Below are 15359 nucleotides of genomic sequence, written 5' to 3' on the forward strand. Positions count from 1 at the left end.
TTACTTTTTATGGAAATGGAGAAATTTAGATTTTTCTTCATTAAGACGCCTTTGACCACGAAAAAATATTTTTAAAATATATGGTTAGATTCCGCATCGAAAGTACAAATAAACACATATTTTTTACTGGTGCACCGTTGATAAGAAAGTATTGAAAATATCAAATAAAGAAAATAAATAGTACGCGCGTGAAGTAACCAGCTAACTGTGAGACGGGAGCTAGCCGAGACAAGCAAGGCCAGGAGACATAAACACGCGATGTGTCATCTAGCAGCACATAGCTGGGCTAGCTTTATCACAAGTTTTCATAAACACAGGAGTAAAATGACGCCCAACGCTCGCTTATCTTCAGCTCTCGGCCAGTGCGTGCGGTACTGCGCTGTTCAAGTCTAGGCATGTGAAAATAATTTATTTAATACCCTCGAAACTTATTGCCGAGCCACTAAGCAAACAATGCCGAATCTCTCTTAATAATGCAAGGTTTTTTCGCAATATTTTTTACATTTTTACAAATTGGTAAAAAGCCTAAAAGTAAGTAAAATCAGATTATCTGTCTCTCTGCATATAAAAAAGTAAGGATTACTTTTTAACATAACCTACTAAATGTCAGCTTCAAAATGAGCTCTCGTTCAATGTTCTGCAATAAATGGTTCCAGAGTTCTGCGCGCTGAAAGAGGCTTGTTTTTATAAAATACGCTAAATTTGTCGCTCAATAGTACGAAAACCGTTTGACTTTCGATAGTATATTTTTGAAAATGCACTGTCCTCAGCACCTTGTATAAATAGGGAAAAAACTAGGGTATAAAAAAATGCGAGGTTTTTTACTCATCGATTTCATATGGAATAGCCCGTATATAATATATTTTATTTACAATAATTTTTGTAAAATATGTAGCCAAAATTGACAAACTATGTAGGCCTAGATCAATATAAATAAATAACAAGTACAATTTTTTTCTGTAAATAATGTACCTCAAAACTGGGTTAGGAGTTAGAAATAAAGTAACTATGGAGGTTGATTTTGGATGGCAATCTCCTGATATTGAACCTTCAATCCCGAGCCATCAAAAATATATCAAAGCTAACTGCTTTTCTGTGCTCGCACTTGCATCGTTTCGAAATGCATATTTTAATTGTCTGTCATTGAATTTCACTGTATATGTCCCCATTTCACATAAAGCAGAAAATGAAAGACTTGAATTTTATTACATTAAAAATTTATTTTGAGACACTTTGAACAATGAAAGTGAATTATTTAATGAAAACCACATACATTTAGACAACCGTCAATCATTTGCTTTGGTCTCGGTAGCAAAGACCTCGCCAACATGACTGATGGATGCTTGGATTACTCTTACTATTATGTAAACAGAAGAATAAATGAAGTGAATTGACGATACTTACCGCACTCACCTTGCGGACCCCCGCAGTTCCGTTGGCTCCAACTATTCTTCTGTGTTCACTTATCGAGTCCCCTTCTTCACTACGAATGCTCATCTTCTCTTTGTTGTTGTCAGCATTGCCTTTCTGACCCACAAACAGTTCGTAACTAAGGCAAGAGCTTCCCGAAGGAGACTTCACTACTTCCGCCGCCGCCTGCGCTAAGCCTGCCGCATGCGCTGCCTCCTTGTCTGCCTGTCTCGCTCGCTTTGCTTCTTTGGCCCTCGCCGCCTCTTCTGCTTCCTGCAACGAAAGAACTCGGCAACTAAGCGAGCAAGTTACAGTCTAGACCAGTGATCCCGAACGTTTTGAAGGCGTGACTTACTTTTGGGAGATAGGGGAGAAGTGGGTACAGTAAGACAGGGAGAACAGTGGGACATTTTTTATTAAATGGTAAATTTTGATGCTGAGGTGTAGGTAACAGTGGAGTTGTATGTTGCATGAGTAAACTAACAGTATTTTCTTACTCGATTTGATTCTAATTATAAAGGTGAGTGATGAAAATAATTTGTAATTTTTCACTCTAGAAGTAAAATTTTGGCTTGTGTTTAATGAAGGTTATATTGGATATACAAATGAGATATAAATGTGAATGTTTTGTTACCTAATATACTATGGTATTTGAGATTGTGTTTGGCAAAGTTTCGTCTTTCTTGTTTTAATTTTGAAGTGATGGCGTCATTTTTAAATGAACTATGCTTAAAGGGAACAGTGAGACATGCCATTGAAGGGTACACTGAGACGTCTCACTGTTTCCATGTACCAATGATTTGCAAAAAAAAAAACTGTAATTATATTACATTTACCAATAACTAACATTAAAACTGAACATACTAGTAACCAATTTAGGAACTGTAGCTTAAAATAATGGATACATTACATTTTAATGGTTTCATAAATAAAAAATTATTCACAAAATTTAAGAAAATGTTAAAAAATAATAAAGAATTGCATTAAATTCTTATAATTATAAGCTTTGTTGTCATAAAAAATTCATTAAATTTTTTCGCAAAAGTTTTAAATGTCATGGAAAATGCACTTTTCCAAATGTTCCAGATGTTTCAATGGTTTCGAAGTCAGACATCAAAATGATTCTAAATAAACCTACAGAACATGTCAAGATAAAGAAACAGCAAGCTTTCCTTTCTTTTGAAATAAATGTAAATCATTTCTATGTCCGTTAATAGACACTGTGGTGTCTCACTGTACTCTTCTGAATGGGAACAGTGAGACATTTGCATTTTTTTGACGAACACGTATTGTATATTATGTCCTTTATCTATTAACATTTTTGTTTATGTATTATTATACTCTATGTTTAATGTCCATTTCTATTGCACTTGATTTTAAAAATACTTGAATTATCACTTGCATACATATGTCTTAATATTTTGTGTCTCACTGTACTCACTACTCCCCTACAATTGTTTGTGACTCGTCGCTACAACCCATTACAAATACAAATCCCTTTTAAATCGAAAACAATGATAATTTCTCTCAAAACCAGAGAATATCACCCAAATTTCTAATGTACTGGTAGCTGCAAGAGTGGGACTATGCAAACCTATTTTCCAATTCTTTTTTATTTTTTGAGACTGGCTTTTCTTGCTGATATATTTTTCGAACACTTAAACACTTTGAATAGTAGTTTTCAAGGCCAAAATGTTAACGTAATAACAGCCAGGGATAAAATTGATGAATTTATATAGACACTTGATTTCTGGTCGACATCACTTAACAAAAAATTGATTCATTTCATTGTATCTTATTAAAAATATCATGGAAAATTTAGCTGTGTACCTCATGATACGACAAATACTGAGTTTGTTGTTTTGCGGACATTCAATTAAGTTTGCACAATTGTAAACAAAAGTCTTTTTAGTATTTTCTGGAAGAAAGTCAACAAATATGTGTCACAGATTGGTACTGAACACCAGTTGCGTTCAACTGGTTGAGATTCCAAAAAAATATTAAGGAAAGACTCATCGAAATATATACCTACTGATAGAATGTTAAAACGATACCTACTTTTTTCACAAAACGTAGACCAGTTTGGATTTAAAGAAATGCAAGAATACTCCCAGCTTGCAAAAGAGACATTTAAATTTGTTATAGCATTAAGCAAACTCATATTTATGCAAAATAAGTTTCTCGCCTATTACCATCAAAACGAAAACGAGAAATGTCCTTGAAAGTGAAAATGATATCAGTGTTTTTGTATTGAATACAGAGTCCAGATTTGCGAGTCTATTGGTACTCTCTCAAAAACAGCCATATTTATCGCATTAATTATTTTTTTACTCATAATTAGTGAAGTATTTTTTATTTTAATGTTCAATGTTGTTTATGTCTCTAACTACATCTTAAAGTATGTCAATAAGGAGTCTTTTGTTTTATTTTGTAAATCATTTCGATATTTCCTCAGCTGTTTATATGACCCCTCCCTCCCCCAAGGGCGATATGACCGACACTTTGGAAACCACTGGTCTGAGCAAATCTTTGGTTCTGGACAATGTTTACGAGTGTGAAACTATGATCTTTTAACATTCCGCACCAACGTCTACTGTTTTCCTCGAATATGCAAGCAAAATTCAACTAAAAATGCTACTTTTCTCAAATCCTGTTAGAAAAGACCGCAGTGATATTACACTTTTTTGTTTAATTCATTGTCTTGATTTATCTCTCGAAAGAGCCCTATTTAGTCCCATTCTACTTTTTGTATGTTAATTCTTACAACATTAGGATTGGCATTAACAATGTGTCCTCACATATTTAATACGATGATAAACCTACATCATAATGGTTTCATTGACATAATGATCTGATAAGCAGGTACAATAATAACAAAACAATATTTGTATTTGGCTCCGTCTATTACTTATCTTTAATATTAATAACTCTTCTCGGGTTCTCAGCCAGGTGAGTTGGAGATTTGCTTCCAAGCTTTCAATGGCTAGCTCTGGGAATGAAGCTTGGAAGCTAATTTCCAACTCACCTGACTGAGAACCCGAGAAGAGTTATTCTACATCAAAAAGCCGGGAAAGCCTCAAGTCATACATTATTGATAATAAGTCAATATATTATAACTTAATTATACAAATTAGCCTAATAGTAAAGCCTCGGTGGGTGGGACGAACGTTTTCGCCATAAATGGCATCATCAGGTCCCATGTTAAGTGGTTAACGCTAAATGAAATCTTTAGTATAATATCTGGTTCTCAAGAATATTCTCATATATACATAAATATGCAGGTATTGCACATTGGAACACTAAAATAATAATTACAAACTATTAAAATAGGCCTATTATTTTAATATTACTATTAGTTTGTATAATTAGGTCATAATGTACTGACTTATCAACATTAAAGATAGGTAATAGACGGAACCAAACACAAATATTATTTTGTTATTATTACATCATTACGAGTAAATAGGTTAATAGTGCTTTTTGTGTCCTAAAGTAAACATTATTTAAATAGTTTTCAAAGGATTTAATATTACAATATAATCTATTCTTTTGAACAGAAGATCTGGCTTTCGTGCCACATTTTCCCTTCCTCTTCACTTAGTTTATCATTGTCCTCGTCATAGCTCCAAAACTACGGCTAAAGTAGTACAAGATGTGGGTGAGATAATACTGACCCTTAATGCTTCCTCTTCAGCTGCCTCTTCCTCTTCGGCCTTCTTTTGTAATTCGTCGTATGACATGGCGACAATGGCCAAAATCAAGTTGACGAGATAGAATGATCCCAAGAAGATGATCACAATGAAGAAAAGCATGTGCCATGGACCCGCTGACCTCAGGACCTGAGGAAAGTGAACGATCTGTCACATTCAGTTACAATATCAGTAACTAAAATAGATGTGTCTTTCTCCACATAGACCGTTGTTCCACTAATAACTAACTTGCAAATAGCGTTATAGCTAGTGATCGGAACTGCTGTACAGTACTTTGTATTGGAGCACACTTGAAATACGTAAGTTATGAGCTGTTTGTTATAACAACCGTATAGCCTATCACAACACAGAACTATTCTCACTAGGAAGCAGTCAAACAATTAGATGACATGTTTTTTAAACAATTAATTTTATAATATTGTGTTTTGGGTGGGGTTAATGATCTAAAATAAAGTACAGCAACTCAATTAATTAAAACCTAATGATTTTGTACTCATTTAGTTTGTCCTATGCATACGCTTATTACAGGATTGTTTTTATCTACATAACATATATTGGTGTTTTAAAAGTTAATGTACTATACGTAATAAAAATGTTTTTTTAAACCTTAAAAAATTCTACGCACGGATATTTTAATACTATGGTAGGCTAATAAAACTGTATAGGCGAGACGTTCCTAGAAGAACATTTAGCTACTGATACAAATGATCACAATGTAATATTCATTCTTGATTATGCACTTTTAACACTTGTATATCAGTAATGATATTGTTAAATTTGTTAAAGTAACAACTTTTATAACTACACTAAGTTAAATAACTAAATTATTACGGTACTTTATTTTCGTGCCTAGTTTCGGCTGGACTTCGCGCCATTTTCAAACCTCTCGACTGCTGTACAAATGAAAGGGACTAAGCTGTGTGCGCACTCTGCTGACGTGACGTATTAACACGTATTGACACGTGATGTATCGTGTTATGACGTATTATTGCGGCGTCTGACACAACACGCCATGTGACACTTCAGGCAAAGATCTGGACTCCCAGATTTCGTCAGACGTGTTACGGCATCAGGAGTGCCCTGCTCATTGTCCAATCGTGTATCGCAAATATGAAGAAGGCAGAGGAGCTTACTGAATATGTAAGTACACCATCTTATACGACCCGTCAAACAAAGAGTATAGGAATCAACTTGCGCGTAGGGAAGCGTGAGAGGAGATTAGGTAGCAAAAAAAAAAAAATCGTTCTTCATCTGCCAGAAGCTGAGGCATCATGTAATGAAAATCGCCACAAACCCGCCTGCCTGTATTTATAGGATGCATCTACACCATTCTTGTTTCATTATGAGATGGAATCATGCACATTGCTGCTACATATTCCTCCTGTTCAAGTTCATCCAGCAATATCTCTGCCGTGCCAACACAATGATGCACTTGTAAGATCCATTCAATGGAAGATGATACGTCACAGCAATGTGAACGCCTATATGCCTTGTTAACACGTCACGTCAGTATAGTGTGGACGTAGCAACGGTGCTCGAGTTATGATGTAGGCCTAACCACTAAAAAAAAAAAAAAAACTAGTTTTATTGACTATCTCACCAACTGATAGAGATTCTCCCAGTAGTCTTGTGTCATCAGTCTGAATGCAGAGAGGAAAGCCCAACCGAATGTATCGAAACTGGTGTAACCATAGTTGGGATTATCTCCAAAACCCTGCAGACATGTGTAACCAGGTGGACACGTGCTGGAAAATACAAGACGGCTCATAGTTGTTGAATATTATAACGCAAAAGTTGGATGAAACACAATAGTTGTTGGGAGTGATGAACTCACCCGGCTCCTGATGAATTTCCGCACAGGGGATACTCTATCGTATCGTCCGGAATGTACCAGTGTGCTGAAACATGTTATTTCATTGTATTAAACAAAAACCGAAAAAATAAAACAGTCAATATTAAAGTTGCAATTATATCTTTCATTCTTTCTCTATGGATTTGTATCATCTTGTCACAAACATTTTCCAACAAAACGTTAGGCTGTGTTTATTTTACGACACTTTATCAACTGCTATGATTATCTTGCATCTCAATGAAATGAAGGTGATAATGCCAGCGAAATGAGTCCAGGGTCCATTTCCGAAAGTTAGCCAGCATTTGCTCTTAATGGGTTGTGGGAAAACCCCGGAAGAAACCTCAACCAGGTAACTTGTCCCAATCGGGATTTTAACCCATGCTCGCTTGTTTCACGGTCAGCCATGCTAACCGTTACTCCATGGTGGTGGACTGAAGCTCATTTTCATGCCTTCTACTGATGTTATGTATTTCTTTATTTCTTGAAAATTTTCCTTATCTATGTATGGCATCACTGGGGAAAATGTCGTTGATTTTATGAAACCTCCTATCAATAGGCCTACAGAAGAATATGAGATGATTCGGTAGAAAATGTTGGTGAATATGATGACATCATCGAGGATTAGTTTAGGCCTATTGAAGTTTAATTAATTTTTTTTTCCTCCTGAAAAGTTGTGATCTGTACTGTCACATAGAAGGTTTCATCAAAATCAACGACGGTATGTATATTGTCAACGAAGGATTCAAAAGCACTGTTTTGAAATAGAGAGTTACAAGAATGTGGTATTAAAAGAACATTCTCCATAGGTTTTGCTGCCCAAGGAGTTAGGCACATAAAAATAATATTTCATAACAGAATGAAAGTAAGCAAAGTATATTAACTTCAGTGTATTAATGTTAGCAAGATATTTCATTCCTAATACTATAGCATAACAGATTGAACGAAGTTTGGGAGTAATATAGTCATTTTAATATTACAATTACAGGGATTATCAACTTTGAGACCAAGAGATATTCTTGTAGCTTGTTTTACAAATTTTACATTATTTTCCACACATAACACCTTATCTTTAGTCATATATATTACAAACTTGATTTATCTAGAGCAGACGTCTCCAAAAGCGTACTCGCGAGTAAGCCCCTGAATGGAACCGAAGCCAGTACGTAATGAGCGTGCTCCGCCTCACCCATCTCCACCTGTACTGTACTCAATGTTTATGCGCAAACGAAGAGCAGAGGCGGTCTGCATTTATCATTGTATTGGTCGGAGTGTTTCACCGTTTCACAATGTCTCCTAATCGTAGATGTAGTACATTCAAGGATGACTAGGAAGAGACTTTTTTTTTTGAGTTAGTGGGGAGAATGTGAAATGCTTAATTTGTTCGAAAATTCTTAAGGGTGTGTTAAAATTCAACATGCAATGACACTACTCGACTCTTCACAAAGAATATTATACAATTACAGATATGCTGGACATGTGAAAATAATTTATTTTGGGGCGTCTGTATAACTGTTGGTTATACATAATAAGCTTAATCAGTATATTACAGAACGTTTACACTCAGTTCCGAATGACAAACATAGACCTATAGTTTTCGTTTAATATTAGGTGAAATACGTAGACCTACAAAAAATGTTGATAAATATAAAACAAGAAAATACAAACACAAGTGTCCTCAGTCTTATACAAAAAATAAAAGCCTTTTGCTAGCTATGTTTTAGCTTGGAATACTGGAAAATCAATGAAGCCCTTTACAGAAGAATCATTTTTAAAATCGTGCATACAGGACATTACTAAAATACTGTGTCCAGAACAAAGTCAAAGTTCAAGAAAATTAAAATGTTTCCAATTACAGTTCAGAGAAGGAATTTCAAGATTGTAAATGTAATTGAATCTGAAGTCGAAACCACAATTAACCAGTTTGTAGCTTACTCACTTGCATTGGACGAAAGCACAGATAGAAATGACAAAGCTCACCCAGCCATTTTCATCCGAGGAGTTAATGAACATTTTACTGTGTCTGAATGTCTTCTAGATGTAATTACAAAATATAACTGGAGAAGATCTTTTCCAGGCACTGAAAGGCACCATAGAACAGAAAAGGTTGAATTTGCAATGGCTTGTGTCAATAGCAACAGACGGGACTCCAGCTTCATAGTATGTCAAAATAATATACAAACGTATGATATTTCTTATTCTTTTGATGTAATTATTTGTAACCATAAGCAGATCGTTGCCGCGATCCCCCACTGATCCCCCACGAGTCTCTCCCCCTTCTCTAGCCTTACAGCACACTGTGTTCGGCGGGCAGCATCGAGAGCACGAATGACGATATGCTTTATGGAGACCTCTGATCTAGAGGTTTTTTTTGAATCATTATCCACATTATTCAATTAGGCAACCCCAAATTATTACCATTATGAATGAGTAAACATGCCGGTTTAACAACTTGTAATATTTAAAAGAAAATAAATTTCAACTGAATATAACTTTTAGCACTCCTGATACTCCTTCAAAATGCATCCAACATGACATGTGAACCATGTGTACATGCTACAAGCTACAGTATAACTTGAAGAAATGGACAGCATTATATATTAAATGACAAGTTTATTACTTGCTTCAAAGAGGAAACTCATGCAGCCAAGTACTGTATGTAAGTTTAATTTCAAAGTCACAGCGCTTTTGCTTGTTGTAAAAACGCTCGTGTCATCTGCAAAAACTGTTTGAGAAAAAAAAATTGTGAATATCATTAATTTTTTTACTTGGTTATTTAACGACGCTGTATCAACTACAAGGTTATTTAACGTCAATAGGATTGGTGATAGCGAGATAGTATTTGGCAAGATGAGGTCGAGGATTCGCCATTGATTACCTGACATTTACCTTACGGTTGGGGAAAACCTCGTGACAAAACCCAACCCGCGTCTGAGCGCAATACCAGACCGGCAGGCAAGCGCCTTAGCCGACTGAACTACGCTGGTGGCTGAATATCTTCTTCTTCTTCTTCTCCAAGCTTTAAGCCTCCAAATTAATTGCGCTCTTTGATTGATCCATCTTTTCTTAGGTCTACCGATGTTTCTCCTCCCTTTAGGTATACGATGCATAATTTGTTTGGGATATCTATCCTCGCCCATTCTCTCTACGTGTTCCAGCCATTTTTGTCTATAATTTACTATCTGTTCATTTATATTATGAATTTGTAATTGGTTTCTTATATTTTCATTTTTAAGTCTGTCTCTTCTTGTTACACCCAGTACCGACCTCAGAAACCTCATTTCTGTTGCCTGTAATCTACTTTTATCTCTAGATTACATTGTCCATGTCTCACTGCCATATAGCGCTCCTGGGATTGCCATAGTTTTATAGAATTTTATCATTGTGTCTTTTCTGACTTTGTTCCTCAGTGTCCTCTTAATTGTACCACACATTCTCGAAAAATTTTTAATTTTATTTTCTGTATCTCCTTCCTTAATGTATGATAGCGAGCAACCCAGGAACTTAAATTTATTTACTTGTTCTATTGGCATATTATTTAGTACAAATTTACAACTTATGGGTTGAAGTCCCTGAAATGCCATCACCTTACTTTTACTTATGGAGATGTCAAAATTATAATTCTGTATTATTTTGTGGAGTTCAAACAAGGCTCTCTGCATCGTATCTTCATTATCCGATATTATGACCTGATCATCCGCATACAAGAGTGTTATTATAAAGTTACTTGTATCGTAGTTGTTTGATATATGTAAAGTACTTAGCCGCTGTTTCCACTGCCGGATTGCGTTGTCCAAATATAGATTAAATAGAGTGGGTGAAGTGCAGCACCCTTGTCTTACTCCCATATTAATATTTGTTTTCTTTAGGTTTCCATTTCTTTGTTTTATGCATATATTTGTGTTTTTATATAAAAAATGTTATGTTTTATTTAACGATGCTCGCAACTGCAGAGGTTATATCAGCGTCGCCGGATGTGCCGGAATTTTGTCCCGCAGGAGTTCTTTTACATGCCAGTAAATCTACTGACATAAGCCTGTCACATTTAAGCACACTTAAATGCCATCGACCTGGCCCGGGATCGAACCCGCAACCTTGGGCATAGAAGGCCAGCGCTATACCAACTTGCCAACCAGGTCGTCCACGTTTTTATATATCTCTTTAAATGTTTCAATGATATGAACCGGTATTCCTCTGCAGGTCATTATATCCCATAATTTATCTCTATCGACTCTATCAAATGCTTTACTGAAATCTATAAATATTATATAAGTTGGACAATTAAATTCTCTTCTTTTTTCTATAAGTAGTTTTAAAGTGAATATATTATCAGTACAGGATCTCTCTTTTTCGGAACCCTGATTGTTCTTCCAAAAGAATTGTTTCTACAATATTACAGAGTCTCTTATTTAGAATTCTGGCGTATATTTCATATGCAGTGTTCATTAGGCTAATGCCTCTATAATTTTCACATTTAGTTTTATCGCCTTTTTTAAATATTGGTATTATTAATTAATCTTTCCATTCTTTAGGAATCTTCTTTTGTATCCAACATTGATTTAAAATATCTAATTGTCTACCTTTCATTTCTTGTGGTAAATATTTGAATAGTTCTGTATCTATATTATCTGGACCAGGAGCTTTCCTATTTTTAGAATTTTCTAGAGCCTGTTCAAGTTCGTGTAATTCCAGGTTATCTACTTCTGAATATTATTTTGTAGGTACAATTTAACAGAAACACATTAAAAAACTTACATTTGTTACTGCAAAAGCTAAACCAATTTTCGTCTGTTAAGTTCCCCCATGAGCCGTCGCTAGGGAAGTTCTTGACGCATTTCTGCGTGAGGACACCCATGTAAATCTGGAGCCCCATTAAGGCAAACACGGAGAGTGAGAACATGGTGAGGATTATCACATCGCGCAGGTTCTTCACGGATTCAATCACAGCACCAACAATGGTCTTCAAACCTGGAAACCAAGCAAGTTAATCGCTTAGTGAGAGGTTCACTGGCGAATAGGGATTATAAAGAATGGACACTGAGCGAATTTTCCTGTGTTTTGTTTCTCTGTGCGCCAGCGGCTAGTTCCACTTTCAAGCGCTAGAGGTAGTGTAATCGAGCATACGCTAAGATAATAATTGAGAATAGAATTAAGGCACAGGATCCAAACATCGCCTACCTTATTGCATAATCCAGTAACGCTTTGCTTCAAATAAATTCAAGTTAACAGCTTTTCCTTATTTCTCAGTGACAAACTAGTTGTAATAATAATATTTTATGTTTCAGATATCATAAATTATATTATAAAATAATATAATACATTATAAAATTAAGTATCGAATTCGTTTAATATTTGTATAATAATATAATATAGGTATATGGTTTTACTTCTCGTAAGAGTTTTGTTTTTCCATTTTCAGTGCTATCAAATCATTACATATTTTAATTGTTGTTGGGGTCAACGTCTGAACTCTCATTATATAGGAACTCTAGAGTCTAGACATTACAGTTAATGAAGGATTTATTATTTTATGGATCCAATTTATTTTATTTGAGTACATAATGTACCTAGATGTATTAATTGAATGTGTTATATTTCTGCTGTGTCGACTGCTAGCTGGTGTGATGTTAGCGCCAACTCTAGGGAGAAAGCAGAATCTGACACTCTAGCTGGCTTGAAGGTCATTGAAATCGGTCCGGCTACATCAAAGGTACCGACGCGAAGTGTCATTCTTTATAATCCCTTTTCGCTGGGTTCACTGTCTACCGGCACTTGAATAAAAAGAAGTGCTGATTTGTTTTCCAAGCTCAATTCTTAACTTTATTTTCACACCTAGTTATTAAAGGCGGTAAAGTCCACCTTCGGAGTGCGGAGTGTCTTTCTCACATTTCCAAATTGATGCTATTTACTTCAATCAGAAACTTAATTGAGGATCATTTTTGCAAAACTTGCTAACTGCAAAATTTGCAAAGTTGAGATTTTTATTGATTCGTTAACATAAGGCAGGCCTCTACATGATGTTCAAGGCGTCTTAGTAAAATTGGGTTATTTCTCTTCATTGTAGTGTGTCAAAGTGTGATCGTTTTTTCAAAACTTGCTTTCTGCTATTGGTAAGAGTTACAGTAAAACTTGCTTACTATAGTGTTTTGTCTCTCCAGTGAAATTTAGTTTTTTCAGTTAGCAAGTTTTGCAAAAACGGTCCTCAATTACTCTTTTCATTTTGAAAACCAATTTTGAACATTGATTTAACTTCAAACTTCGCGAGTTTACAGCGAAACCAGCTGACTGATCTTCGAGACGTGACAGCCAAATTTGTACCACATTTAACCTACCTCAGCTGTATTTTAACTATTTATTTAATATTTAATATTTATCTCTATTTTAATTCTCATGTCATGCTACCATGGGTAATTACTAGACATATTATGTAAATGTAATTTTAACAGCATGACTTTCAAAACACAGCAATCATTTTGCATCTAGCATGTTCGTAACTTACTTGTTTCAACTTATGCAATATATGGAACATAATACTTCCCACATGAAGAGTCAATAGCATATTATGTAATTGTTTCACATTTCATTCTGTGTTCAATTTTAACATTTACGATAAAATGCAATACCGTTGGGTGATCACTTGACATATGTATGTATATGTAATTCTCAATAGCAGAATTTTTCAAACATAGTAATTATTTAACATTAAGCATGTCCGTAACCTGCTTGTTTCAATTTATGCATTAGATGGAACACAATAATTCCACATGAAAATTCAATAATATATGTAATTATTTCACGTCATAATTTAATTTGTGTCCAATCTTAACATTTATGATAAAATGAAAACATTGTTCATGTAAACAGCTGAGTCAGTGCACATCTAATTATAATGTAACATTTATCTAGTCAAGTGGTAACCATGTTTGTTTGCCCGAATATTACTTCATTCAACTTATATTCGTAATTAGTACCGGTATTCAGTGTGTATAACATGACACTTATGATGATCTGATGATGGCAAACAATTGCCGAAAACGTTAATACAATCAATAAATGTGACACAGTTAATAATTAAGACTACACATTACTTGATAAGCAAGAAGACGAACCCATTTAACCTATATCCACTTTAATTACTCTTATTTTCGTCTTCAAATTATATGCATTTCATATTTTTTACTTAGTTGTTAATTTTCTAGTATTTCTAATATACAGAGTGTAACAAAAAAGGTGTGTCAAAACTTTAGGGAAACATTCCTCACATGTAGAGTATGAAAATATGTTACATGGACATGGGCTTGGAGCTCTTTTTTTTTTAATTCTGCTAACATTGTATGACCAGCGAATAGGGATTATAAAGTATGGACACTTCGCGTCGGTACCTTTGATATAGCCGGACTGATTTCAATGACCTTCAAACCAGTTTGAGCGTGAGATTCTGCTTTCTCCCTAGAGTTGGCACTGACATCACACCAGCTACCAGTCGACACATGAATTAATACATCTAGGTACATTATGTACTCAAATAAAATAAATTGGATCCATAAAATAATAAATCCGTCATTAACTGTAATGTCTAGACTCTAGAGTTCCTTTATAATGAGAGTCGAGACGTTGACCCCAATAACAATTAAAATATGTAATGATTTGATAGCAGTGAAAATGGAAAAACAAAACTCTTATGAGAAGTAAAATCATATACCTATATTATATTATAAAATAATACTAAACGAATTTGATACATAATTTTATAATGCATTATATTATTTTATAATGTAATTTATTATATCTGAAATATAAAAAAAAAAAAATATTATTACTACTAGTTTGTTATTGAGAAATAAGGAAAAGCTGTTAACTTGAATTTATTTGAAGCAAAGCGTTACTGGATTATGCAATAAGGTAGGCGATGTTGAGATCCTGTGTCTCAACTCTATACTCAATTATTATCTTAGCGTATGCTCGATTACACCTCTAGCGCTTGAAAGTGGAACTAAATGCTGGCGCACAGAGAAACAAAACACAGGAAAATTCGCTCAGTGTCCATTCTTTATAATCCCTATTTGCTGGTATGACGTGCAAGCTATTTTGTTTTTTTTTTTTTTGTTTTTTTTTTTTTTTTTTAGGAATGCCAGCACAGCTATTGTTTACATTACATCTCATACCAGAACACTGAACATCAGAACTATAGGAAACACACAGAAACAGAATATACCGTAGGTACATCACTCCTACCCTACCCCACCCCACCTCCATTTATAATTGAAAACCTCCCTCGAAAAAGGGTGTAACATCAAATTAATGAAATATGTGACTTTGGTGGAAAAAGTAATTTTGAAACAATCATTTATAACAATAAATTAACGCATCCAATAGCTGAATGAAGTTGT

General features: G+C 34.7%; 1 protein-coding gene across 35 annotated transcripts in view; it reads right to left on the bottom strand.

Annotated features, from left to right (window-relative positions):
* para (sodium voltage-gated channel paralytic) overlaps positions 1 to 15359 on the bottom strand; it is an 873489-nt gene that overhangs the window by 200976 nt on the left and 657154 nt on the right. For all 35 annotated transcript variants that reach the window (XM_069841227.1, XM_069841234.1, XM_069841226.1 and 32 more), the window contains 5 exons: positions 11725 to 11937; positions 6955 to 7018; positions 6721 to 6865; positions 5085 to 5249; positions 1405 to 1683 (listed from right to left, as the gene is read on the bottom strand). In XM_069841227.1, the coding sequence (XP_069697328.1) occupies positions 1405 to 1683; positions 5085 to 5249; positions 6721 to 6865; positions 6955 to 7018; positions 11725 to 11937 (866 nt within the window). The remainder of the gene's footprint in view (positions 1 to 1404; positions 1684 to 5084; positions 5250 to 6720; positions 6866 to 6954; positions 7019 to 11724; positions 11938 to 15359) is intronic.

This window comes from Periplaneta americana, chromosome 12 (assembly GCF_040183065.1).
Source record: "Periplaneta americana isolate PAMFEO1 chromosome 12, P.americana_PAMFEO1_priV1, whole genome shotgun sequence".
Classification (NCBI taxonomy): Eukaryota; Metazoa; Arthropoda; class Insecta; order Blattodea; family Blattidae; genus Periplaneta; species Periplaneta americana.